General features: G+C 40.9%; 1 protein-coding gene across 1 annotated transcript in view; it reads left to right on the plus strand.

Annotated features, from left to right (window-relative positions):
* FAM161B (FAM161 centrosomal protein B) overlaps positions 1-22,425 on the plus strand; it is a 377,946-nt gene extending 355,521 nt beyond the window's left edge. The window contains exon 7 of the mRNA XM_053697065.1: positions 22,177-22,425. Within this exon, the coding sequence (XP_053553040.1) occupies positions 22,177-22,296 (120 nt within the window). The 3' untranslated portion in view covers positions 22,297-22,425. The remainder of the gene's footprint in view (positions 1-22,176) is intronic.
* The last annotated feature ends 945 nt before the right edge of the window (positions 22,426-23,370 follow it).

The following is a 23,370-nucleotide window of genomic DNA, read 5'->3' on the forward strand; positions in this document are numbered from 1 at the left end:
CGCTTCATACTTTTTAAAAATTTTACAAATTTGATACTTTTGCTTCTTCGGAGGCTATTTTTGGGAGAAAGGTTCTACAAGCAGTGGTGCCTTCCGTTTAGGTACCTGTCTTGTCCCTCCCTTCATCCGTGTCCTAAAGCTTTGGTATTGGTAGCCCACAAGTATTGGATGAATCTGTGAACTCGATACATCTTGCAAGAGAAAACAAAATTTATGCTTACCTGACAAATTTCTTTCTCTTGCGATGTATCGAGTCCACGGCCCGCCCTGTCTATTTAAGACAGGTATTATATTTTATTATAAAACTTCAGTCACCTCTGCACCCTATAGTTTCTCCTTTTTCTTCCTAGCCTTCGGTCGAATGACTCGGGGGTAGAGTTAGGGGAGGAGCTATATAGACAGCTCTGCTGTGGGTGCTCTCTTTGCCACTTCCTGTTGGGAAGGAGAATATCCCACAAGTATTGGATGAATCCGTGGACTCGATACATCGCAAGAGAAAGAAATTTATCAGGTAAGCATAAATTTTGTTTTTCTTACCTGGGGTATAGTCTTTTCTTCAAAATTGACTGTTTTCATTAATTTTCGCGTGCAAAATTTAGGCTCGCAAGGCCACAAAATGCTGATATTTATTGCATCATTCTTGGCGCAAATTTTTTTTTGCCGCAAAGGTACATTCGGTGACGCAAATTCGCCATTTCCGGCTTCTTAGTTGACGCCAGATTTCCTTGCACAGTGTTGCATCTGCCATTTCCGGATGTTGGTGGCGCCAAAAAAATCGTTTGTGTTGGGCGTCATACTTGGCGCCAAATAATTTTATTATTTAAACCCCTCTTCCTATATGCCTCTTGCCTTTTTCTAAGTTCAGAGGGCTATGCTGTTTGCATTTTATTCCCATTCCTGAAACTGCCATATAAGGAAATTGATAATTTTGCTTTATATGTTGTTTTTTCTCTTACGTTTGCAAGATGTCTCAATCTGATCCTGTCTCAGAAACCACTGTTGGATCCCTGCTGCCTGATAACAGTTCTACCAAAGATAAGTGTATCTGTTGTAAGTTAGCGGAGATTATATCTCCAGCTGTAGTATGCTAAGCTTTTACATGCAGAGAATGTATCCATCAGTACTAGTAACTGCCTGTTGTTCCTTCAATATCTAATGTACATGATATCCCTGTGAATATAAAAGATTTTATTGCTGAAGCGATTCAGAAGGCTTTGTCTGCCATTCCGCCTTCTAATAAACGTAAAAGGTCTTTTAAAACTTCTCATAAGGTTGATGAATTTTCAGATGTTCCACAACATACTGAATTATCCTCATCTGATGAGGATCTATCTGATTTAGAATATCCTACCTCAGATATTGACACTGAAAAATCTACTTATCTCTTTAAGATGGAGTATATTCGTTCCTTGTTGAAAGAAGTGTTAATTACTTTGGATATTGAGGAAACTAGTCCTCTTGATATTAAAACTAGTAAACGTTTATAACCCTCCTGTGGTTACTCCAGAGGTTTTTCCAGTTCCTGATTCTATTTCTGATATGATTTCAAAGGAATGGAATAGACCTGGTACTTCTTTTATACCTTCTTCTAGGTTTAAAAAATTGTATCCTTTGCCAGCAGCCAGATTGGAGTTTTGGGAAAAAATCCCCAAAGTTGATGGGGCTATTTCTACTCTTGCCAAGCGTACTACTATCCCTATGGAAGATAGTACTTCCTTTAAGGATCCTTTAGATAGGAAACTTGAATCTTATCTAAGGAAAGCTTATTTATTTTCTGGCTATCTTCTCAGGCCTGCAATTTATATAGCTGATGTTGCAGCTGCATCAACCTTCTGGTTGGAAAGCTTAGCTAGATTACTATCTCTTTCTTTCCAAGGTAACAATTTATTTGGTTCTCACTTGGATTCCATTTTCAACTATCACTGGGGGGAAGGGAGTTTTTTTTTTTACCTCAGGATAAAAGATCTAAAGGTAAATCTAAAGCTTCTAATAGTTTTTGTTCTTTTCGACAGAATAAGGAACATAAACCAAATCCTTCCCCCAAGGAATCTGGTTCCAATTGGAAGCCATCTTCAGTGAAGGCTCAGGTTTTTCTGAAGTGTGTTTCAGATCTGAAGCTTTCAGGGGTAATTATACCAGTTCAGTTTCAGTAACACGGTCTGGGGTTTTTATTCAAATCTATTCATTGTCCCAAAGAAAGAAAATTCATTCAGGCCAGTTCTGGATCTGAAAATTTTGAACTGTTTTGTAAGAGTGCCAACTTTCAAAATGGTGACTATAAGGACTATTCTGCCTTTTGTTCAGCAAGGTCATTATATGTCCACGATAGACTTACAGGATGTGTATCTTCACATTCCGATTCATCCAGATCACTATCGGTTTCTGAGATTCTCTTTTCTAGACAAGCATTACCAATTTGTCGCTCTTCCATTTGGACTAGCGACAGCTCCAAGAATTTTTTCAAAGGTTCTCGGTGCCCTACTCTCTGTAATCAGAGAACAGGGTATTGCGGTGTTTCCTTATTTGGACAACATCTTGGTACTAGCTCAGTCTTTACATTCTGCTGAATCTCACACAAATCAACTAGTGTTGTTTCTTTAAAGACATGGTTGGAGGATCAATTTACCAAAAAGTTCCTTGATTCCTCAGACAAGGGTCACCTTTTTAGGTTTCCAGATAGATTCAGTGTCCATGACTTCTGTCTCTAACAGACAAGAGACAAATAAAATTGGTTTCAGCTTGTCGGAACCTTCAGTCTGAGTCATTCCCTTCAGTGGCTTTGTGCATAGAAGTTTTAGGTCTCATGACTGCAGCATCAGACGCGATCCCCTTTGCTCGTTTTCATATGATACCTCTCCAGCTTTGTATGCTAAATCAATGCTGCAGGGATTATACAAAGATATCACAATTAATATCCTTAAATCCCAATGTTTGACTCTCTCTGACTTGGTGGTTAGACCACCATCGTATAGTTCAAGGGGCCTCCTTTGTTCGTCCAACCTGGACTGTAATCACAACAGATGCAAGTCTTTCAGGTTGGGGAGCTGTCTGGGGATCTCTGACAGCACAAGGGGTTTGGAAATCTCAAGAGGGGAGGTTACCAATCAATATTTTTGAACCATTCATTTGTTTTCAGACAGACAATGTCACAATTGTGGCATATGTCAATCATCAGGGTGGGTCTCGCAGTCCCCTAGCTATGAAAGAAGTATCTCTGATACTTGCTTGGGCGGAATCCAGCTCTTGTCTAATTTCTGCGGTACATATCCCAGGTGTAGACAATTGGTAAGTGGATTATCACAGCCGTCAGACTTTACATCCGGGGGTGTTTTTTCAGATTGTTCAGATGTGGTGTCTTCCAAAAATAGAAAAAAGAAACTTCCCAGGTACCTGTCCAGGTCCAGGGATCCTCAGGCGGAGTTGGTGGATGCGTTAGCAGTTCCTTGGTTTTACTAACCTCTTTCCGCCTCTAGTTCTTCTTCCAAAAGTGATCTCCAAGATCATCATGGAACCTTCGTGTTTCTAGAGCACCAGCATGGCTTTACAGGTTCTGGTATGCAGACCTTGTCCGGATGTCCAGTTGTCAACCTTGGCCACTTTCTTTAAGACCAGATCTGTCTCAAGGACCATTTTTTCCATCAGGATCTCAAATCATTAAATTTGAATGTATGGAAATTGAACGCTTAGTGCTTAGTCATAGAGGTTTCTCTGACTCTGTGATCGATACTATGTTACAGGCTCGTAAATCTGTTTCTAGGAAGATTTATTATCGAGTTTGGAAGACTTATATTTCATGATGTTCTTTTCATAAATTCTCTTGGCATTCTTTTAGAATTCCTAAAATTTTACAGTTTTTTCAGGATGGTTTGGATAAGGGTTTGTCTGCAAGTTCATTGAAGGGACAAATCTCTGCTCTTTCTGTTTTATTTCACAGAAAGATTGCAAAGCTTCCTGATATTCACGGTTTTGTGCAGGCTTTGGTCCATATCAAGCCTGTCATTAGATCAATCTCTCCTCCTTGGAGTCTTAATTTGGTTTTGAGAGCTTTACAGACTCCTCCTTTTGAGCCTATGCACTCTTTGGATATTAAACTACTTTCTTGGAAAGTTTTGTTCCTTTTGGCTATCTCTTCTGCTAGAAGAGTTTCTGAGCTATCTGCTCTTTCTTGTGAGTCACCATTTCTGATTTTTCATAAAAATAAGGCAGTTTTGCAGACTTCATTTAAATTTTTACCTAAAGTTGTGAATTTTAAAACATTAATAGGGAAATTGTTGTCCCCTCTTTGTGTCCTAATCCTAAGAATTATTTAGAGAGATCCTTACATTCTCTGGATGTTGTAAGAGCTTTGAACTATTATGTTGAAGCTACTAAAGATTTCAGGAAGACTTCTAGTCTATTTGTTGTCTTTTCTGGTTCTAGGAACGGTCAGAAAGCTTCTGCCATTTCTTTGGCATCTTGGTTAAAGCTTTTGAATCATAAGGCTTATGTGGAGTCGGTTCAGGCCCCGACTCAGAGAATCACAGCTCATTCTACTAGATCAGTCGCCACTTCTTGGGCTTTTAAGAATGAAGCTTCAGTTGATCAGATTTGCAAAGCAGCGACTTGGTCTTCTTTGCATACATAAATAAACTAAATTCTACCATTTTGATGTATTTGCCTCTTCTGAAGCAGTTTTTGGTAGAAAAGTTCTTCAGGCAGCTGTTTAAGTTTGATTCCTCTGCTTATGTTTTAAGTTTTTTTTCTTTTCAATTTTAAGAAAAACTTATTCTTTTGGTTGTGGATTTAATATTTCAGCGGAAAATGGCTGTTTTTATTTTATCCCTCCCTCTCTAGTGACTCTTGTGTAGAGTTCCACATCTTGGGTATTTCTATCCCATACGTCACTAGCTCATGGACTCTTGCCAATTACATGAAAGAAAACATAATTTATGTAAGAACTTACCTGATAAATTCATTTCTTTCATATTGGCCATGAGACCCACGTTTTTATGGTGGTTATGTTTTTTTTGTGTAAAGCACAATTATATTTCCAATTCCTTTTTCTTCTACAAGATACGACGAGTCCACGGATTTCATTCTTACTTGTGGGATATTAACCTCCTGCTAACAGGAAGTGGCAAAGAGCACCACAGCAGAGCTGTATTTACAGCTCCTCCCTTCCCTCCACCCCCAGTCATTCTCTTTGCCTGTGTTAGTAATAGGGAGAGGTAAAGTTGAGGTATTAGTTTTAGATTCTTCAATCAAGAAGTTTTTTATTTTAAATGGTACCGGTGTGTACTATTTTCCTCAGGGAGATATGGAAGAAGATTTCTGCCCTGAGGTTGATGATCTTAGCAGACGTAACTAAGATCCATGTTGGTTCCTACAGATTTTCTGAAGGTAGTGCAAGAGAAATCTTCAGTGTGGAGAACGGTTGCATGCTACAAGCATTGAGGTATATTCAGTCTTTTATTTCTGAGGAGACTTGTTATATCAGAACTGGCTGACATTTTTTTCCCTGCAAAGGAAGGGGTAAGAAGTAGACCTGTACACAAAGGGTGTTACTGAAAATCCTGTGCTTATTTCTTTCATTGACATAGTACTGGGCTGACGTGTATGAAAAGGGACACTGGGAGAGGCAGCTTAACGTTTTTATTTTGTTGCTAAAATACAAATATAAGTATTGCTGCAACATTACTGTGATGTTTTTAGGGGACCACATGGCTTTCTTTGCTAACCACTTCCTATGCGGTGATACAGATTAATTTGTTCGACGTCCATGATGGGCGGAGCCTATTTTTGCACGCTCAGACGCTCAGTTTACTCTGACTGAGAATGCAGCAGGCATTAGCTCCGGTTGGGCCTAAACTTGTGTTCTGTTCACCGGATCATTGTCGAGTCGTTTCGCAGTACCCTGGGGGCAGCTAGGCGCCACAGCTCTGCAGGGGTCATTTTTTTCAAACAAAATATATTTTTTGCTATAAATGTCCTGTAAAGGTTATTTTCAGATATCTGTAGGAGCAGAAGAAAAAGAGAGGCGCCTTATGGGACAGTATCGTGGTGTCGCTAAGATGCAGGATAGAGCGAACAGCACACACAGATGGCAAGATACTCACAAGTGAGATGGCATAAACGTATGCCAAACTAGACAGGACGGAACCTTAGTCGTCCGCCAGACGGTCCAATGGGAAGAAGGCTCTAGCGCTCCAATGGTCCAATCCGCAACGGCGGAAAAACACAGACGTCAGAGACCCACATTAATTTTAAAACTGTTTAAAATACTAGTAATACATGGCTGTTTCCATGTATTACTAGTATTTTAAACAGTTTTAAAATTAATTTTTATAAATAAAATTTCTTTTATGATACCCCCGCTCTTTTGTCTACCATCATTCCGATCCTATGTTTGGTGCGGTATCCTGCCACTTACACCAAGGACTCTGAGCCATTAATCCTCCCACAGACGCTGTGGGTCTCTGACGTCTGTGTTTTTCCGCCGTTGCGGATTGGACCATTGGAGCGCTAGAGCCTTCTTCCCATTGGACCGTCTGGCGGACGACTAAGGTTCCGTCCTGTCTAGTTTGGCATACGTTTATGCCATCTCACTTGTGAGTATCTTGCCATCTGTGTGTGCTGTTCGCTCTATCCTGCATCTTAGCGACACCACGATACTGTCCCATAAGGCGCCTCTCTTTTTCTTCTGCTCCTACAGATATCTGCCATCATCCTCTCCCCGGGAGTGCTGCCGTCAGATCGGGTTGCCTGTGGTGGGGATTTACCTTGCCTCCCCCGAGACTGGTTCTGTTTTTTGTGCTCTGCTTCTCACATGTGCGCACCTCCATAAGGACTCAATCCTTGTTTTTTCCTAAAGGTTATTTTCGCCCTTTGCTCTTAAGGTGCAATAATTTTTGGGCACATTGAACATGTGTATGTAATCAGATTGAGTTATTTAGCGTTTTAAAGCAGTTTTGGAAAAATTGTACGCTTTTTTTATTTTTTAAAGGCACAGTACACATTTTTTGAAAAATCGTTGGAATCAATAAATAAAGTGTTTAACGACTATTGTGGTTATTACTAGTCTGTTCAACATGTCTGACATTGAGGATACTAATTGCTCTATGTGTTTAGAAGCCATTGTGGAACCTCCTCTTACTTTGTGTACCTCTTTTACTGAAAGGGCTTTACAATGTAAAAAGCATATTTTAAGTAAAAAAAGTGTGCCTAAGGATGATTCTCAGTCTGAAGAGAATCAGGATATGCCGTCTAATTCTCCCCAAGTGTCACAACCTTTAACGCCCACCCAAGCGACGCCGGGTTCCTCTAGTGCGTCTAATTATTTTACTCTGCAGGAGTTGGCTGCAGTTATGTCAACTTCCCATTACAGAGGTATTATCTAAATTACCAGTGTTGCAAGGTAAACGCAGTAGGTCAGGTATTAATGTAAATACTGAATCCTCTGATGCTTTATTGGCTATTACCCTCACAGTGTTCTGAGTTGGGGGTCAGGGAATTATTTTCTGAGGGAGAACTTTCAGACCCAGGGAATGTGTTACCTCAGACAGATTAGGACGTCATGTCCTTTAAATTTAAGCTCCGCCTGTTGCTTAGGGAGGTTTTAGCGACTCTGGATGATTGTGACCCTATTGTGATACCACCAGAGAAAGATGGACAAATATCTAGAGGTACTTACTTACACTGATGTTTTTCCGGTTCCTAAAAGAATTTCGGAAATTATAAAAAAGGAATGGGATAGACCAGGTATACCGTTCTCTCCTCCTCCTAATTTTAACAAAATGTTTCCCATATCAGACACCATTCGGGACTCTTGGCAGTCGGTCCCTAAGGTGGAGGGAGCTATATCTACCCTGGCTATGCGTACAACTATACCTATCGAGGACAGTTGTGCTTTCAAAGACCCTATGGATAAGAAGTTAGAGGGTCTTCTAAAGAAATTATTTATTCATCAGGGTTTTCTTTTACAACCTACGGCCTGCATTGTTCCAGTTACTACTGCAGCAGCTTTTTGGTTTGAGGCTCTAGAAGAGTCTCTGAAGGTTGAGACCCCATTGGAGGACATTTTGAATAGAATTAAGGCTCTCAAGCTAGCTAATTCTTTTATTACAGATGCCGCTTTTCAAATTGCTAAATTAGCGGCGAAAAGTGCAGGATTTGCCATTTTAGCACGTAGAGCATTATGGCTCAAATCGTGGTCTGCTGATGTGTCATCAAAATCTAAGCTTTTAGCTATTCCTTTCAAGGGTAAGACCCTATTCGGGCCTGAATTGAAGGAAATAATTTCTGACATTACTGGAGGTAAAGGCCACTCCCTACCTCAGGATAGATCTGTTAAGATGAGGGGTAAGCAAAATAATTTTCGTTCCTTTCGAAATTTTAAAGGAGTACCCTCTGCTTCCTCTATCTCCCCAAAGCAGGAAGGGAATTTTGCTCAATCCAAGTCTGTCTGGAGACCCAACCAGGCTTGGAATAAAGGTAAACAATCCAAGAAGCCTGCTGCTGCTACAAAGACAGCATGAAGGGGTGGCCCCCGATCCGGGACCGGATCTAGTAGGGGGCAGACTTTCTTTCTTTGCTCAGGCTTGGGCAAGAGATGTTCAGGACCCCTGGGCATTGGAAATCGTGACCCACGGGTATCAACTGGAATTCAAGGATTTTCTCCCAAGAGGGAGATTTTATCTTTCACGATTGTCTGTAGACCAGATAAAAAGTGAGGCGTTCTTACGCTGTGTAAAAGATCTCTCTACCATTAGAGTAATTTGTCCCATTCCAAAACTGGAACAGGGACAGGGGTTTTGCTCAAATCTTTTTGTGGTTCCCAAAAAAGAGGGAACTTTCAGACCCATTTTAGATCTCAAGTGTCTAAACAAGTTTCTCAGAGTCCCATCGTTCAAGATGGAGACTATACGAACAATCTTACCAATGATCCAGGAGGGTCAATATATGACTACCGTGGACTTGAAGGATGCATACCTTCATATCCCTATTCACAAGGATCATCATCAGTTCCTAAGGTTTGCCTTCCTAGACAAACATTTTCAGTTCGTGGCTCTTTTTGGGTTAGCCACAGCATCTTCACAAAGGTTCTAGGGTCCCTTCTGGCGGGGCATAGCAGTGGCGCCTTATCTGGACAATATTTTGATTCAGGCGTCAACTTATCATCTGACAAAATCTCACACGGACACAGTGTTTGTCCTTCCTGAGAAGTCACGGTTGGAAGGTGAACATAGAAAAGAGTTCACTAGTTCCACAGACAAGGGTTCCCTTCTTGGGAACTCTGATAGACTCAGTAGACATGAAAAGATCAAAGATTCTATATACTTGCTGAGCACTTCAGTCCATTCCTCGGCCATCAGTGGCTCAGTGTATGGAGGTAATTGGATTAATGGTAGCGGCAATGGACATCATTCCGTTTGCTTGCTTTCATCTCAGACCACTGCAGCTGTGCATGCTAAGACAGTGAAATGGGGACTATGCAAATTTATCTCCTCAGATAAATCTGGATCAAGAAACCAGAGACTCTCTTCTTTGGTGGTTGTCGCCAGATCATCTGTCCCAGGGGACGTGTTTCCGCAGACCCTCGTGGGTGATAGTGACAACGGATGCCAGTCTGCTGGGCTGGGATGCAGTCTGGAATTCCCTGAAGGCTCAGGGTGTTTGGACTCAGGTGGAGTCTCTACTTCCAGTCAATATTCTGGAACTGAGAGCAATATTCAATGCGCTTCAGGCGTGGCCTCAGTTGGCTTCGGCCAAATTCATAAGTTTCCAGTCAGACAATATCACGACTGTGGCTTATATCAATCATCAGGGGGGAACAAGGAGTTCCTTAGCGATGATAGAAGTATCCAAGATAATCCGATGGGCGGAGGCCCACTCTTGTTATCTATCGGCAATCTACATCCCAGGAGTAGAGAACTGGGAGGCGGATTTTCTAAGTCGTCAGACTTTTCATCCGGGGGAGTGGGAACTCCACCCGGAGGTGTTTGCCTCATTGATTCGCCAATGGGGCAGACCAGAATTGGATCTGATGGCATCTTGTCAGAATGCCAAGCTTCCACGTTACGGATCCAGGTCGAGGGATCCTCAGGCCGAACTAATAGATGCCTTGGCAGTGCCTTGGTCGTTCAGCCTAGCTTATGTGTTTCCACCAATTCCTCTCCTTCCACGCGTGATTGCTCGGATCATACAGGAGAAAGCTTCAGTAATCCTGATAGCGCCTGCGTGGCCACGCAGGACTTGGTATGCGGATCTAGTGGACATGTCCTCTCTGCCACCGTGGAAACTTCCTTTGAGTCAGGACCTTCTCATTCAAGGACCTTTACAACATCCAAATCTAAATTCTCTGCAGCTGACTGCTTGGAGATTGAACGCTTGATTTTATCTAAGCGGGGATTCTCTGATTCGGTCATCGCTACTTTGATACAGGCTCGTAAGCCTGTCACTAGAAAAATCTATCATAAGATATGGCGTAAATATTTTTATTGGTGTGAATCCAAGGTTTACTCATGGAGTAAAGTTAGGATTCCCAGGATTCTGTCTTTTCTCCAAAAAGGATTGGAGAAAGGGTTGTCAGCAAGTTCCTTAAAGGGACAGATTTCTGCTTTGTCAATTTTGCTTCACAAATGTTTGGCAGATGTGCCAGATGTTCAGTCTTTTTGTCAGGCTCTATCCAGAATTAAGCCTGTATTTAGACCAATTACTCCTCCCTGGAGTTTGAATTTAGTTCTTAGAGTTCTTCAAGGGGTTCCGTTTGAACCCATGCATTCCATAGAATTGTTATCTTGGAAAGTTTTGTTTTTAGTTGCTATTTCTTCTGCTCGAAGAGTTTCTGAGCTTTCAGCGTTACAATGTGATTTGCCTTATCTTATATTTCATTCTGATAAGGTGGTTTTACGTACCAAACCTGGATTTCTTCCTAAGGTTGTTTCAAATAAGAATATTAATCAGGAAATTGTTGTTCCTTCCTTGTGTCCTAATCCTTCTTCTAAGAAGGAGCGTCTGTTACATAACCTGGACGTGGTCCGTGCCTTGAAGTTTTACTTACAGGCAACCAAGGATTTCCGTCAATCATCTTCATTATTCATTGTTTATTTTGGAAAGCGTAGGGGACAGAAAGCTACGGCTACTTTTCTTTTTTTTTTTGGCTGAGGAGTATCATCCGCCTGGCATATGAGACTGCTGGACAGCAGCCTCCTGAAAGAATTACGGCTCATTCTACTAGGGCTGTGGCTTCCACATGGGCTTTTAAAAACGATGCTTCTGTTGAACAGATTTGTAAAGCTGTGACTTGGTCGTCCCTTCATACTTTTTACAAATTTTACAAATTTGATACTTTTGCTTCTTCTGAGGCTATTTTTGGGAGAAAGGTTCTTCAAGCAGTGGTGCCTTTCGTTTAGGTTTCTGTCTTGTCCCTCTCTTTCATCCGTGTCCTGTAGCTTTGGTATTGTATCCCACAAGTAAGGATGAAATCCGTGGACTCGTCGTATCTTGTAGAAGAAAAGGAAATTTATGCTTACCTGATAAATTGATTTCTTTTGCATGATGTACCGAGTCCACGGATTCATCCTTACTTGTGGGATATTATCCTTCCTAACAGGAAGTGGCAAAGAGAGCACCACAGCAGAGCTGTCTATATAGCTCCCCCTTAACTCCACCCCCCAGTCATTCTCTTTGCCGGCTCTAAGAGGGCCTAATCGAAGCTTTAACCTCATATTATCATTCCCTAAGGGCAGGTATGGCCACAGCAGAGCTGTGTCAAGGTGCTAATAGGGGTTTTTACCGGTTTTAGACATTTATCAATCCAGTTTCTTCATTTGGGGGTTTATTGCTTATTTTCTTGTGGTGCAATCCTTCTAAAGCTTAGTGGGTACACTGTTAAAATTTCAGAAAATTTGAAGCAATTTTAACCTGTTTTGCAGTTTGTGTATGCCTTTTTTTCTCTTAAAGGCACAGTACCGTTTTTGCAAATTGTGTTTTTTTTCAATTCTAGATCTCAAGATCTTAAACCAATTCCTAAGAGTCCCATCTTTCATTCGGACTATCTTACCATTGATCCAGGAGGGTCAATATATGACCACCGTGGACTTAAAGGATGCGTATCTACACCTTCCTATCCACAAAGATCATCACCAGTTCCTCAGGTTCGCCTTTCTGGACAAGCATTATCAGTTTGTGGCTCTTCCCTTCGGTTTGGCCATGGCGCCACAAATCTTCACAAAGGTGCTAGGGTCCCTTCTGGCGGTTCTAAGGCCGCGGGGCATAGCAGTGGTACCTTATCTAGACGACATTCTAATTCAAGCGTCAACTTTCCAACTAGCCAAGTCTCACACGGACTTAGTGTTGGCCTTTCTAAGATCTCACGGGTGGAAGGTGAACGTAAAAAAGAGTTCTCTTTCCCCCCCTCACAAGAGTTTCATTTCTAGGGACTCTGATAGACTCGTGGACATGAAAATATTTCTGACAGAGAAAGATTTTGTCCACCTGCCGAGCTCTTCATTCCATTCCTCGGCCGTCAGTGGCTCAGTGTATGGAGGTAATCGGTCTAATGGTAGCGGCAATGGACATAGTTCCTTTTGCTCGCTTGCATCTCAGACCACTGCAACTATGCATGCTCAATCAGTGGAATGGGGATTATGTGGATTTATCTCCTCAGATAAATCTGGATCAAGAGACCAGAGACTCTCTTCTTTGGTGGTTGTCACAGGATCATCTGTCCCAGGAAATGTCCCAGGGAATGTGTTTCCGCAGGCCAGATTGGGTTATAGTGACGACAGACGCCAGCCTTCTGGGCTGGGGTGCAGTCTGGAATTCCCTGAAAGCACATGGTTTGTGGACTCGGAAGGAAGCTCTCCTACCGATAAATATTCTGGAATTAAGAGCAATATTCAATGCTCTCCAGGCATGGCCTCAGCTGGCTTCGGCCAGATTCATCAGGTTTCAGTCGGACAACATCACAACTGTGGCTTATATCAATCATCAGGGCGCAGAGTTCCTTAGCGATGATAGAAGTCTCAAGGATAATCCGATGGGCAGAAGCTCACTCTTGCCATCTGTCAGCGATCTATATCCCAGGAGTAGAGAACTGGGAGGCAGATTTTCTAAGTCGTCAGACTTTTCATCCGAGGGAGTGGGAACTCCATCCGGAGGTGTTTGCTCAACTGGTTCGGCTATGGGGCACACCAGAATTGGATCTGATGGCGTCTCGTCAGAACGCCAAACTTCCTTGTTACGGATCCAGGTCAAGGGATCCTCAGGCAGTACTGATAGATGCTCTAGCAGTACCCTGGTCATTCAACCTGGCTTATGTGTTTCCACCATTTCCTCTCCTTCCTCGTTTGATTGCCAGAATCAAGCAGGAGAGAGCTTCGGTGATCTTGATAGCTCCGGCGTTGCCACGCAGGACTTGGTATGCAGACCTGGTGGACATGTCATCTCTGCCACCAAGACGGGACCTTCTCATTCAAGGTCCATTCAAGCATCCAAATCTAATTTCTCTGCAACTGACTGCTTGGAGATTGAACGCTTGATTCTATCAAAGCGGGGTTTCTCTGAGTCGGTCATAGATACCTTGATTCAGGCTCGAAAGCCTGTTACCAGGAAAATCTATCATAAGATATGGCGTAAATATCTTTTTTTGGTGCGAATCCAGAGGCTACTCCTGGAGTAAAGTCAGGATTCGTAGGATTTTGTCTTTTCTCCAAGAGGGATTGGAGAAAGGCTTGTCAGCTAGTTCTCTAAAAGGACAGATATCTGCTCTGTCTATTCTTTTGCATAAGCGTCTGGCAGATATTCCAGACGTTCGTGCTTTTTGTCAAGCTTTAGCTAGAATTAAGCCTGTGTTTAAACCTGTTGCTCCGCCATGGAGTCTAAATTTACTTCTTAAAGTTCTTCAGGGGGTTCCGTTTGAACCAATGCATTCCATAGATATTAAGCTTTTATCTTGGAAAGTTTTGTTTCTTGTTGCTATCTCTTCAGCTCGAAGAGTTTCTGAACTATCTGCATTACAATGTGATTCGCCTTATCTTGTTTTCCATGCTGATAAGGTGGTTTTGCGTACCAAGCCTGGGTTCCTGCCTAAGGTTGTTACTAACAGGAATATCAATCAGGAAATTGTTGTTCCTTCTCTGTGTCCTAATCCTTCTTCTAAGAAGGAACGTCTGTTGCACAACTTGGACGTGGTTCGTGCTTTGAAATTTTATTCACAGGCAACCAAAGATTTTCGTCAAACATCTTCTTTGTTTGTTGTCTATTCTGGAAAGCGTAGGGGTCAAAAGGCTACGGCGACTTCTCTTTCCTTTTGGCTGAAAAGCATCATCCGTTTGGCCTATGAGACTGCTGGCCAGCAGCCTCCTGAAAGGATTACAGCTCACTCTACTAGAGCGGTGGCTTCCACATGGGCTTTTAAAAATTATGCTTCTGTTGAACAGATTTGTAAGGCTGAGACTTGGTTTTCGCTCCATACCTTTTCAAAATTTTACAAATTCGATACTTTTGCTTCTTCTGAGGCTATTTTTGTGAGAAAGGTTTTGCAAGCAGTGGTGCCTTGCGATTAAGGTACCTGTCTTGTCCCTCCCTTCATCAGTGTCCTAAAGCTTTAGTATTGGTATCCCACAAGTAAGGAGGAATCCGTGGACTTGGTACATCATGCAAAAGAAAACAAAATTTATGCTTACCTGATAAATTTCTTTCTTTTGCGATGTACCGAGTCCATGGCCTGCCCTATCTATTCAAGACAGCTGGTATTTTTTATTAAAAACTTCAGTCACCTCTGCACCTTATAGTTTCACCTTTTTCTTCCTTGGCCTTCGGTCGAATGACTGAGGGATGGAGTTAAGGGGGGAGCTATATAGACAGCTCTGCTGTGGTGCTCTCTTTGCCACTTCCTGTTAGGAAGGATAATATCCCACAAGTAAGGATGAATCTGTGGACTTGGTACATCGAAAAGAAAGAAATTTATCAGGTAAGCATAAATTTTGTTTTCTTCTACGATACGACGAGTCCACGGCCCTCCCTGTCATTTTTAAGACAGATTATATTTTATTTCTTTCATGTAATTAGCAAGAGTCCATGAGCTAGTGACGTATGGGATATACATTCCTACCAGGAGGGGCAAAGTTTCCCAAACCTCAAAATGCCTATAAATACACCCCTCACCACACCCACAAATCAGTTTTACAAACTTTGCCTCCTATGGAGGTGGTGAAGTAAGTTTGTGCTAGATTCTACGTTGATATGCGCTCCGCAGCAGGTTGGAGCCCGGTTTTCCTCTCAGCGTGCAGTGAATGTCAGAGGGATGTGAAGAGAGTATTGCCTGTTTGAATTCAATGATCTCCTTCTACGGGGTCTATTTCATAGGTTCTCTGTTATCGGTCGTAGAGATTCATCTCTTACCTCCCTTTTCAGATCGACGATATACTCTTATATATTTACCATTACCTCTGCTGATTTTCGTTTCAGTACTGGTTTGGCTTTCTACAAACATGTAGATGAGTGTCCTGGGGTAAGTAAGTCTTATTTTCTGTGACACTCTAAAGCTATGGTTGGGCACTTTTTTATAAAGTTCTAAATATATGTATTCAAACATTTATTTGCCTTGACTCGGGATGTTCAACATTCCTTTTTTCAGACAGTCAGTTTCATATTTGGGATAATGCATTTGAATCATCATTTTTTCTTACCTTAAAATTTGACTTTTTCCCTGTGGGCTGTTAGGCTCGCGGGGGCTGAAAATGCTTCATTTTATTGCGTCATTCTTGGCGCTGACTTTTTTGGCGCAAAAAATCTTTTCCGTTTCCGGCGTCATACGTGTCGCCGGAAGTTGCGTCATTTTTTGACGTTCTTTTGCGCCAAAAATGTCGGTGATCCGGATGTGGCGTCATTTTTGGCGCCAAAAGCATTTAGGCGCCAAATAATGTGGGCGTCTTATTTGGCGCTAAAAAAATTTGGGCGTCGCTTTTGTCTCCACATTATTTAAGTCTCATTTTTCATTGCTTCTGGTTGCTAGAAGCTTGTTCTTTGGCATTTTTTCCCATTCCTGAAACTGTCATTTAAGGAATTTGATCAATTTTGCTTTATATGTTGTTTTTTCTCTTACATATTGCAAGATGTCTCACGTTGCATCTCAGTCAGAAGAAACTTCAGGAAAATCGCCGCCTGGTGCTGGAACTACCAAAGCTAAGTGTATCTGCTGTAAACTTTTGTAGTTGTTCCTCCAGCTGTTGTTTGTATTAAATGTCATGACAAACTTTTTAATGCAGAAAATATTTCCTTTAGTAAAGTACCATTACCTGTTGCAGTTCCCTCAACATCTAATGTTCAGAGTGTTCCTGATAACATAAGAGATTTTGTTTCTGAATCCATTAAGAAGGCTATGTCTGTTATTCCTCCTTCTAGTAAATATAAAAAATCTTTTAAAACTTCTCTTTATCCAGATGAATTTTTAAATGAACATCATCATTCTGATTCTAATGATTCTTCTGGTTCAGAGGACTCTGTCTCAGAGGTTGATGCTGATAAATCTTCATATTTATTTAAAATGGAATTTATTCGTTCTTTACTTAAAGAAGTCCTAATTGCATTAGAAATTGAGGATTCTGGTCCTCTTGATACTAAATCTAAACGTTTAGACAAGGTCTTTAAATCCCCTGTAGTTATTCCAGAAGTTTTTCCTGTTCCAGGTGCTATTTCTGAAGTAATTTCCAGAGAATGGAATAATTTGGGTAATTCATTTACTCCTTCTAAACGTTTTAAGCAATTATATCCTGTGCCATCCGAAAGATTAGAGTTTTGCGACAAAATCCCTAAAGTTGATGGGGCTATTTCTACCCTTTCTAAACGTACTACTATTCCTACGGCAGATGGTACTTCCTTTAAGGATCCTCTAGATAGGAAAATTGAATCCTTTCTAAGAAAAGCTTATTTGTGTTCAGGTAATCTTCTTAGACCTGCTATATCTTTGGCGGATGTTGCTGCAGCTTCAACTTTTTGGTTGGAAACTTTAGCGCAACAAGTAACAGATCATGATTCTCATAACATTATTATTCTGCTTCAACATGCTAATAATTTTATCTGTGATGCCATTTTTGATATTATCAGAGTTGATGTCAGGTTTATGTCTCTAGCTATTTTAGCTAGAAGAGCTTTATGGCTTAAAACTTGGAATGCTGATATGTCTTCTAAATCGACTCTACTTTCCCTTTCTTTCCAGGGTAATAAATTATTTGGTTCTCAGTTGGATTCTATTATCTCAACTGTTACTGGTGGGAAAGGAACTTTTTTACCGCAGGATAAAAAATCTAAGGGTAAAAACAGGGCTAATAATCGTTTTCGTTCCTTTCGTTTCAACAAAGAACAAAAGCCTGATCCTTCATCCTCAGGAGCAGTTTCAGTTTGGAAACCATCTCCAGTCTGGAATAAATCCAAGCCTTCTAGAAAAGCAAAGCCAGCTTCTAAGTCCACATGAAGGTGCGGCCCTCATTCCAGCTCAGCTGGTAGGGGGCAGACTACGTTTTTTCAAAGAAATTTGGATCGATTCTGTTCACAATCTTTGGATTCAGAACATTGTTTCAGAAGGGTACAGAATTGGTTTCAAGATAAGACCTCCTGCAAAGAGATTGTTTCTTTCCCGTGTCCCAGTAAACCCAGCGAAAGCTCAAGCATTTCTGAAATGTGTTTCAGATCTAGAGTTGGCTGGAGTAATTATGCCTGTTCCAGTTCTGGAAAAGGGGCTGGGGTTTTATTCGAATCTCTTCATTGTACCAAAGAAGGAGAATTCCTTCAGACCAGTTCTGGATCTAAAAATATTGAATCGTTATGTAAGGATACCAACATTCAAAATGGTAACTATAAGGACTATCCTGCCTTTTGTTCAGCAAGGGCATTATATGTCTACAATAGATTTACAGGATGCATATCTGCATATTCCGATTCATCCAGCTCACTATCAGTTTCTGAGATTCTCTTTCCTAGACAAGCATTACCAGTTTGTGGCTCTGCCGTTTGGCCTAGCAACAGCTCCAAGAATTTTTACAAAGGTTCTCGGTGCCCTTCTGTCTGTAATCAGAGAACAGGGTATTGTGGTTTTTCCTTATTTGGACGATATCTTGGTACTTGCTCAGTCTTCACATTTAGCAGAATCTCATACGAATCGACTTGTGTTGTTTCTTCAAGATCATGGTTGGAGGATCAATTCACTAAAAAGTTCATTGATTCCTCAGACAAGGGTAACCTTTTTGGGTTTCCAGATAGATTCAGTGTCCATGACTCTGTCTTTGACAGACAAGAGACGTCTAAAATTGATTTCAGCTTGTCGAAACCTTCAGTCACAATCATTCCCTTCGGTAGCCTTTTGCATGGAAATTTTAGGTCTTATGACTGCTGCATCGGACGCGATCCCCTTTGCTCGTTTTTCACATGCGACCTCTTCAGCTCTGTATGCTGAATCAATGGTGCAGGGATTACACAAAGATATCTCAATTAATATCTTTAAAACCGATTGTACGACACTCTCTAACGTGGTGGACAGATCACCATCGTTTGGTTCAGGGGGCTTCTTTTGTTCTTCAGACCTGGACTGTAATTTCAACAGATGCAAGTCTTACAGGTTGGGGAGCTGTGTGGGGGTCTCTGACGGCACGAGGGGTTTGGGAATCTCAGGAGGTGAGATTACCGATCAATATTTTGGAACTCCGTGCAATTTTCAGAGCTCTTCAGTCTTGGCCTCTTCTGAAGAGAGAATCGTTCATTTGTTTTCAGACAGACAATGTCACAACTGTGGCATACATCAATCATCAGGGGGGGACTCACAGTCCTCTGGCTATGAAAGAAGTATCTCGAATTCTGGTTTGGGCAGAATCCAGCTCCTGTCTAATCTCTGCGGTTCATATCCCAGGTATAGACAATTGGGAAGCGGATTATCTCAGTCGCCAAACGTTGCATCCGGGCGAATGGTCTCTTCACCCAGAGGTATTTCTTCAGATTGTTCAAATGTGGGAACTTCCAGAAATAGATCTGATGGCTTCTCATCTAAACAAGAAACTTCCCAGGTATCTGTCCAGATCCCGGGATCCTCAGGCGGAGGCAGTGGATGCATTATCACTTCCTTGGAAGTATCATCCTGCCTATATCTTTCCGCCTCTAGTTCTTCTTCCAAGAGTAATCTCCAAGATTCTGAAGGAATGCTCGTTTGTCCTGCTGGTAGCTCCAGCATGGCCTCACAGGTTTTGGTATGCGGATCTTGTCCGGATGGCCTCTTGCCAACCGTGGACTCTTCCGTTAAGACCAGCCCTTCTGTCGCAAGGTCCTTTTTTCCATCAGGATCTCAAATCCTTAAATTTAAAGGTATGGAGATTGAACGCTTGATTCTTGGTCAAAGAGGTTTCTCTGACTCTGTGATTAATACTATGTTACAGGCTCGTAAATCTGTATCTAGAGAGATATATTATAGAGTCTGGAAGACTTATATTTCTTGGTGTCTTTCTCATCATTTTTCCTGGCATTCTTTTAGAATTCCGAGAATTTTTCAGTTTCTTCAGGATGGTTTAGATAAAGGTTTGTCCGCAAGATCCTTGAAAGGACAAATCTCTGCTCTTTCTGTTCTTTTTCACAGAAAGATTGCTAATATTCCTGATATTCATTGTTTTGTACAAGCTTTGGTTCGTATAAAACCTGTCATTAAGTCAATTTCTCCTCCTTGGAGTTTGAATTTGGTTCTGGGGGCTCTTCAAGCTCCTCCTTTTGAACCCATGCATTCATTGGACATTAAATTACTTTCTTGGAAAGTTTTGTTCCTTTTGGCGATCTCTTCTGTCAGAAGAGTCTCTGAATTATCTGCTCTTTCTTGTGAGTCTCCTTTTCTGATTTTTCATCAGGATAAGGCGGTGTTGCGAACTTCTTTTGAATTTTTACCTAAGGTTGTGAATTCCAACAACATTAGTAGAGAAATTGTGGTTCCTTCATTATGTCCTAATCCTAAGAATTCTAAGGAGAAATCGTTGCATTCTTTGGATGTTGTTAGAGCTTTGAAATATTATGTTGAAGCTACTAAGTCTTTCCGAAAGACTTCTAGTCTATTTGTTATCTTTTCCGGTTCTAGAAAAGGCCAGAAAGCTTCTGCCATTTCTTTGGCATCTTGGTTGAAATCTTTAATTCATCATGCCTATGTTGAGTCGGGTAAAACTCCGCCTCAAAGGATTACAGCTCATTCTACTAGGTCAGTTTCTACTTCCTGGGCGTTTAGGAATGAAGCTTCGGTTGATCAGATTTGCAAAGCAGCAACTTGGTCCTCTTTGCATACTTTTACTAAATTCTACCATTTTGATGTGTTTCTTCTTCTGAAGCAGTTTTTGGTAGAAAAGTACTTCAGGCAGCGGTTTCAGTTTGAATCTTCTGCTTATGTTTTCATTAACTTTATTTTGGGTGTGGATTATTTTCAGCAGGAATTGGCTGTCTTTATTTTATCCCTCCCTCTCTAGTGACTCTTGCGTGGAAAGATCCACATCTTGGGTAGTCATTATCCCATACGTCACTAGCTCATGGACTCTTGCTAATTACATGAAAGAAAACATAATTTATGTAAGAACTTACCTGATAAATTCATTTCTTTCATATTAGCAAGAGTCCATGAGGCCCGCCCTTTTTTGTGGTGGTTATGATTTTTTTGTATAAAGCACAATTATTCCAATTCCTTATTTTTTATGCTTTCGCACTTTTTTTCTTATCACCCCACTTCTTGGCTATTCGTTAAACTGATTTGTGGGTGTGGTGAGGGGTGTATTTATAGGCATTTTAAGGTTTGGGAAACTTTGCCCCTCCTGGTAGGAATGTATATCCCATACGTCACTAGCTCATGGACTCTTGCTAATATGAAAGAAATGAATTTATCAGGTAAGTTCTTACATAAATTATGTTTTTTTACAACTTCAGTCACCTCGGCACCTTTAGCTTTTCATTTCTCTTCCTAAACCTTCGGTTGAATGAGGGAAGGGAGGAGCTATATATACAGCTCTGCTGTGGTGCTCTTTGCCACTTCCTGTTAGCAGGAGGTTAATATCCCACAACTAAGGATGATATCCGTGGACTCGTCGTATCGTAGAAGAAATCAATTTGTCAGGTAAGCATAACTTTCCTTTTGTAATGCTTTTTACTCCTTTTTTTCTATCACCCCACTACTTGGCTAATCGTTAAACTGAATTGTGGGTGTGGTGAGGGGTGTATTTATAGGCATTTTGAGGTTTGGGAAACTTTGTCACTCCTGGTAGGATTGTATATCCCATAAGTCACTAGCTCATGGACTCTTGCCAATATGAAAGAAATTAATTTGTCAGGTAAGTTCTTACATAAATTATGTTTTTGTATCTGAGTCGAGGCCATGTCATCGCTCTTATCCCTGTGCTATATATCAGACTTCATCCTTGCAACAAACGGCAACTTTGACTAGCGGTGTAAGAAAGTATTAGGCACACCTCTTCTGGATGTACAATAGAAATTGATGGGTTCGCGTCCCAAGACATTAAGCCAATTGTGTCAACAGTGAGCACATGGCTAATTAGCGTAATGAGACTATGCCAACAGTCCATATTCAGCTGTTGTATCAATGAAGACCCATGCACCCCAAAAAAGGACTCGGCTTATTCATATGGATCCTTATTGTGACTGAAATCATGTTGCACTCACTTCCCAACTTGTTAGTTAGAACCGAATACGGGTTTGTCTCCGGGTGAATGTAGTTAAAAACAAAAAATTCCTATGTACAAACTTAAGAACAAATAAGCCAGATACTCAGCAATACACAGTGTTCATATATCTGTAGGACGAGGTCATGTCAGATGAAGTATTGTTGCAGGTCATACTGTTACACATATAAGACCTCCTTAGCCTCCTATACTATTAGTGCTAGTTTTACTCCTCTTGCTGTATGTATTGGGGAAAGGGCGTTAGGGCGCATTTGGGTGACACCTGACACATCCTGTGCGCACTTCTAGCTTTGTATATTATTTCTGCAGTTATATGGCTAATATGGCAACCAGAGGCGTTAACCATAACCCGGAGGTCTGAGAGGTGCTGCATGAGTTTAATTCCTGCTCCTTTTTACTGAACCCATGAATATGAATTGCAGCCCATTAATAAACGAGATTTTTTTTGTGTTTTTGTGCTGTTGATATGATTGTTTTTTTTTCGCTATAGGCCGGTGTTGCTAGAGAAGCAGAGAAGAGATTTACAAAGACCCTGCAGCGAGCTGGGGTGATGAATTTACATGAGGATGAAGAAGAAATCACCCAAACACAGCCTGAGATTGGTGTGTAGTCTGGATTCATTACAGCCCTTAGGGATAATACGGCCTCACAACAATTACACTTCTATACTTGTTTTCCAATAAAAATTAGCATTTGATTTATAAAGTACAAAATAAAAAAACAAACTGAAAAATCCAAAGTTTTTTAATAAATAAATCTGGGTCCTCCTTTACTTTGGAAAATACAACTCTTGTGCAAACAGAAGCAGAATTTACTAACACTCACTGTAACTAAACAGTCACTTATCACTTATACATAAGGAGAGTCAGTATTTACTAACACTCACTGTAGCTAAACAGTCACTTATCACTTATACATAAGGAGAGGCAGTATTTACTAACACTCACTGTAGCTAAACAGTCACTTATCACTTATACATAAAGAGAGGCAGTATTTACTAACACTCACTGTAGCTAAACAGTCACTTATCACTTATACATAAGGAGAGGCAGTATTTACTAACACTCACTGTAACTAAACAGTCACTTATCACTTATACATAAAGAGAGGCAGTATTTACTAACACTCACTGTAACTAAACAGTCACTTATCACTTATACATAAGGAGAGGCAGTATTTACTAACACTCACTGTAGCTAAACAGCAGTCACTTATCACTTATACATAAGGAGAGTCAGTATTTACTAACACTCACTGTAACTAAACAGCAGTCACTTATCACTTATACATAAAGAGAGTCAGTATTTACTAACACTCACTGTAACTAAACAGTCACTTATCACTTATACATAAGGAGAGGCAGTATTTACTAACACTCACTGTAACTAAACAGTCACTTATCACTTATACATAAGGAGAGGCAGTATTTACTAACACTCACTGTAGCTAAACAGTCACTTATCACTTATACATAAGGAGAGGCAGTATTTACTAACACTCACTGTAACTAAACAGTCACTTATTACTTATACATAAAGAGAGTCAGTATTTACTAACACTCACTGTAACTAAACAGTCACTTATCACTTATACATAAGGAGAGTCAGTATTTACTAACACTCACTGTAACTAAACAGTCACTTATTACTTATACATAAAGAGAGTCAGTATTTACTAACACTCA

The sequence above is a fragment of the Bombina bombina genome, chromosome 1 (genome assembly GCF_027579735.1).
Source record: "Bombina bombina isolate aBomBom1 chromosome 1, aBomBom1.pri, whole genome shotgun sequence".
Lineage (NCBI taxonomy): Eukaryota > Metazoa > Chordata > Amphibia > Anura > Bombinatoridae > Bombina > Bombina bombina.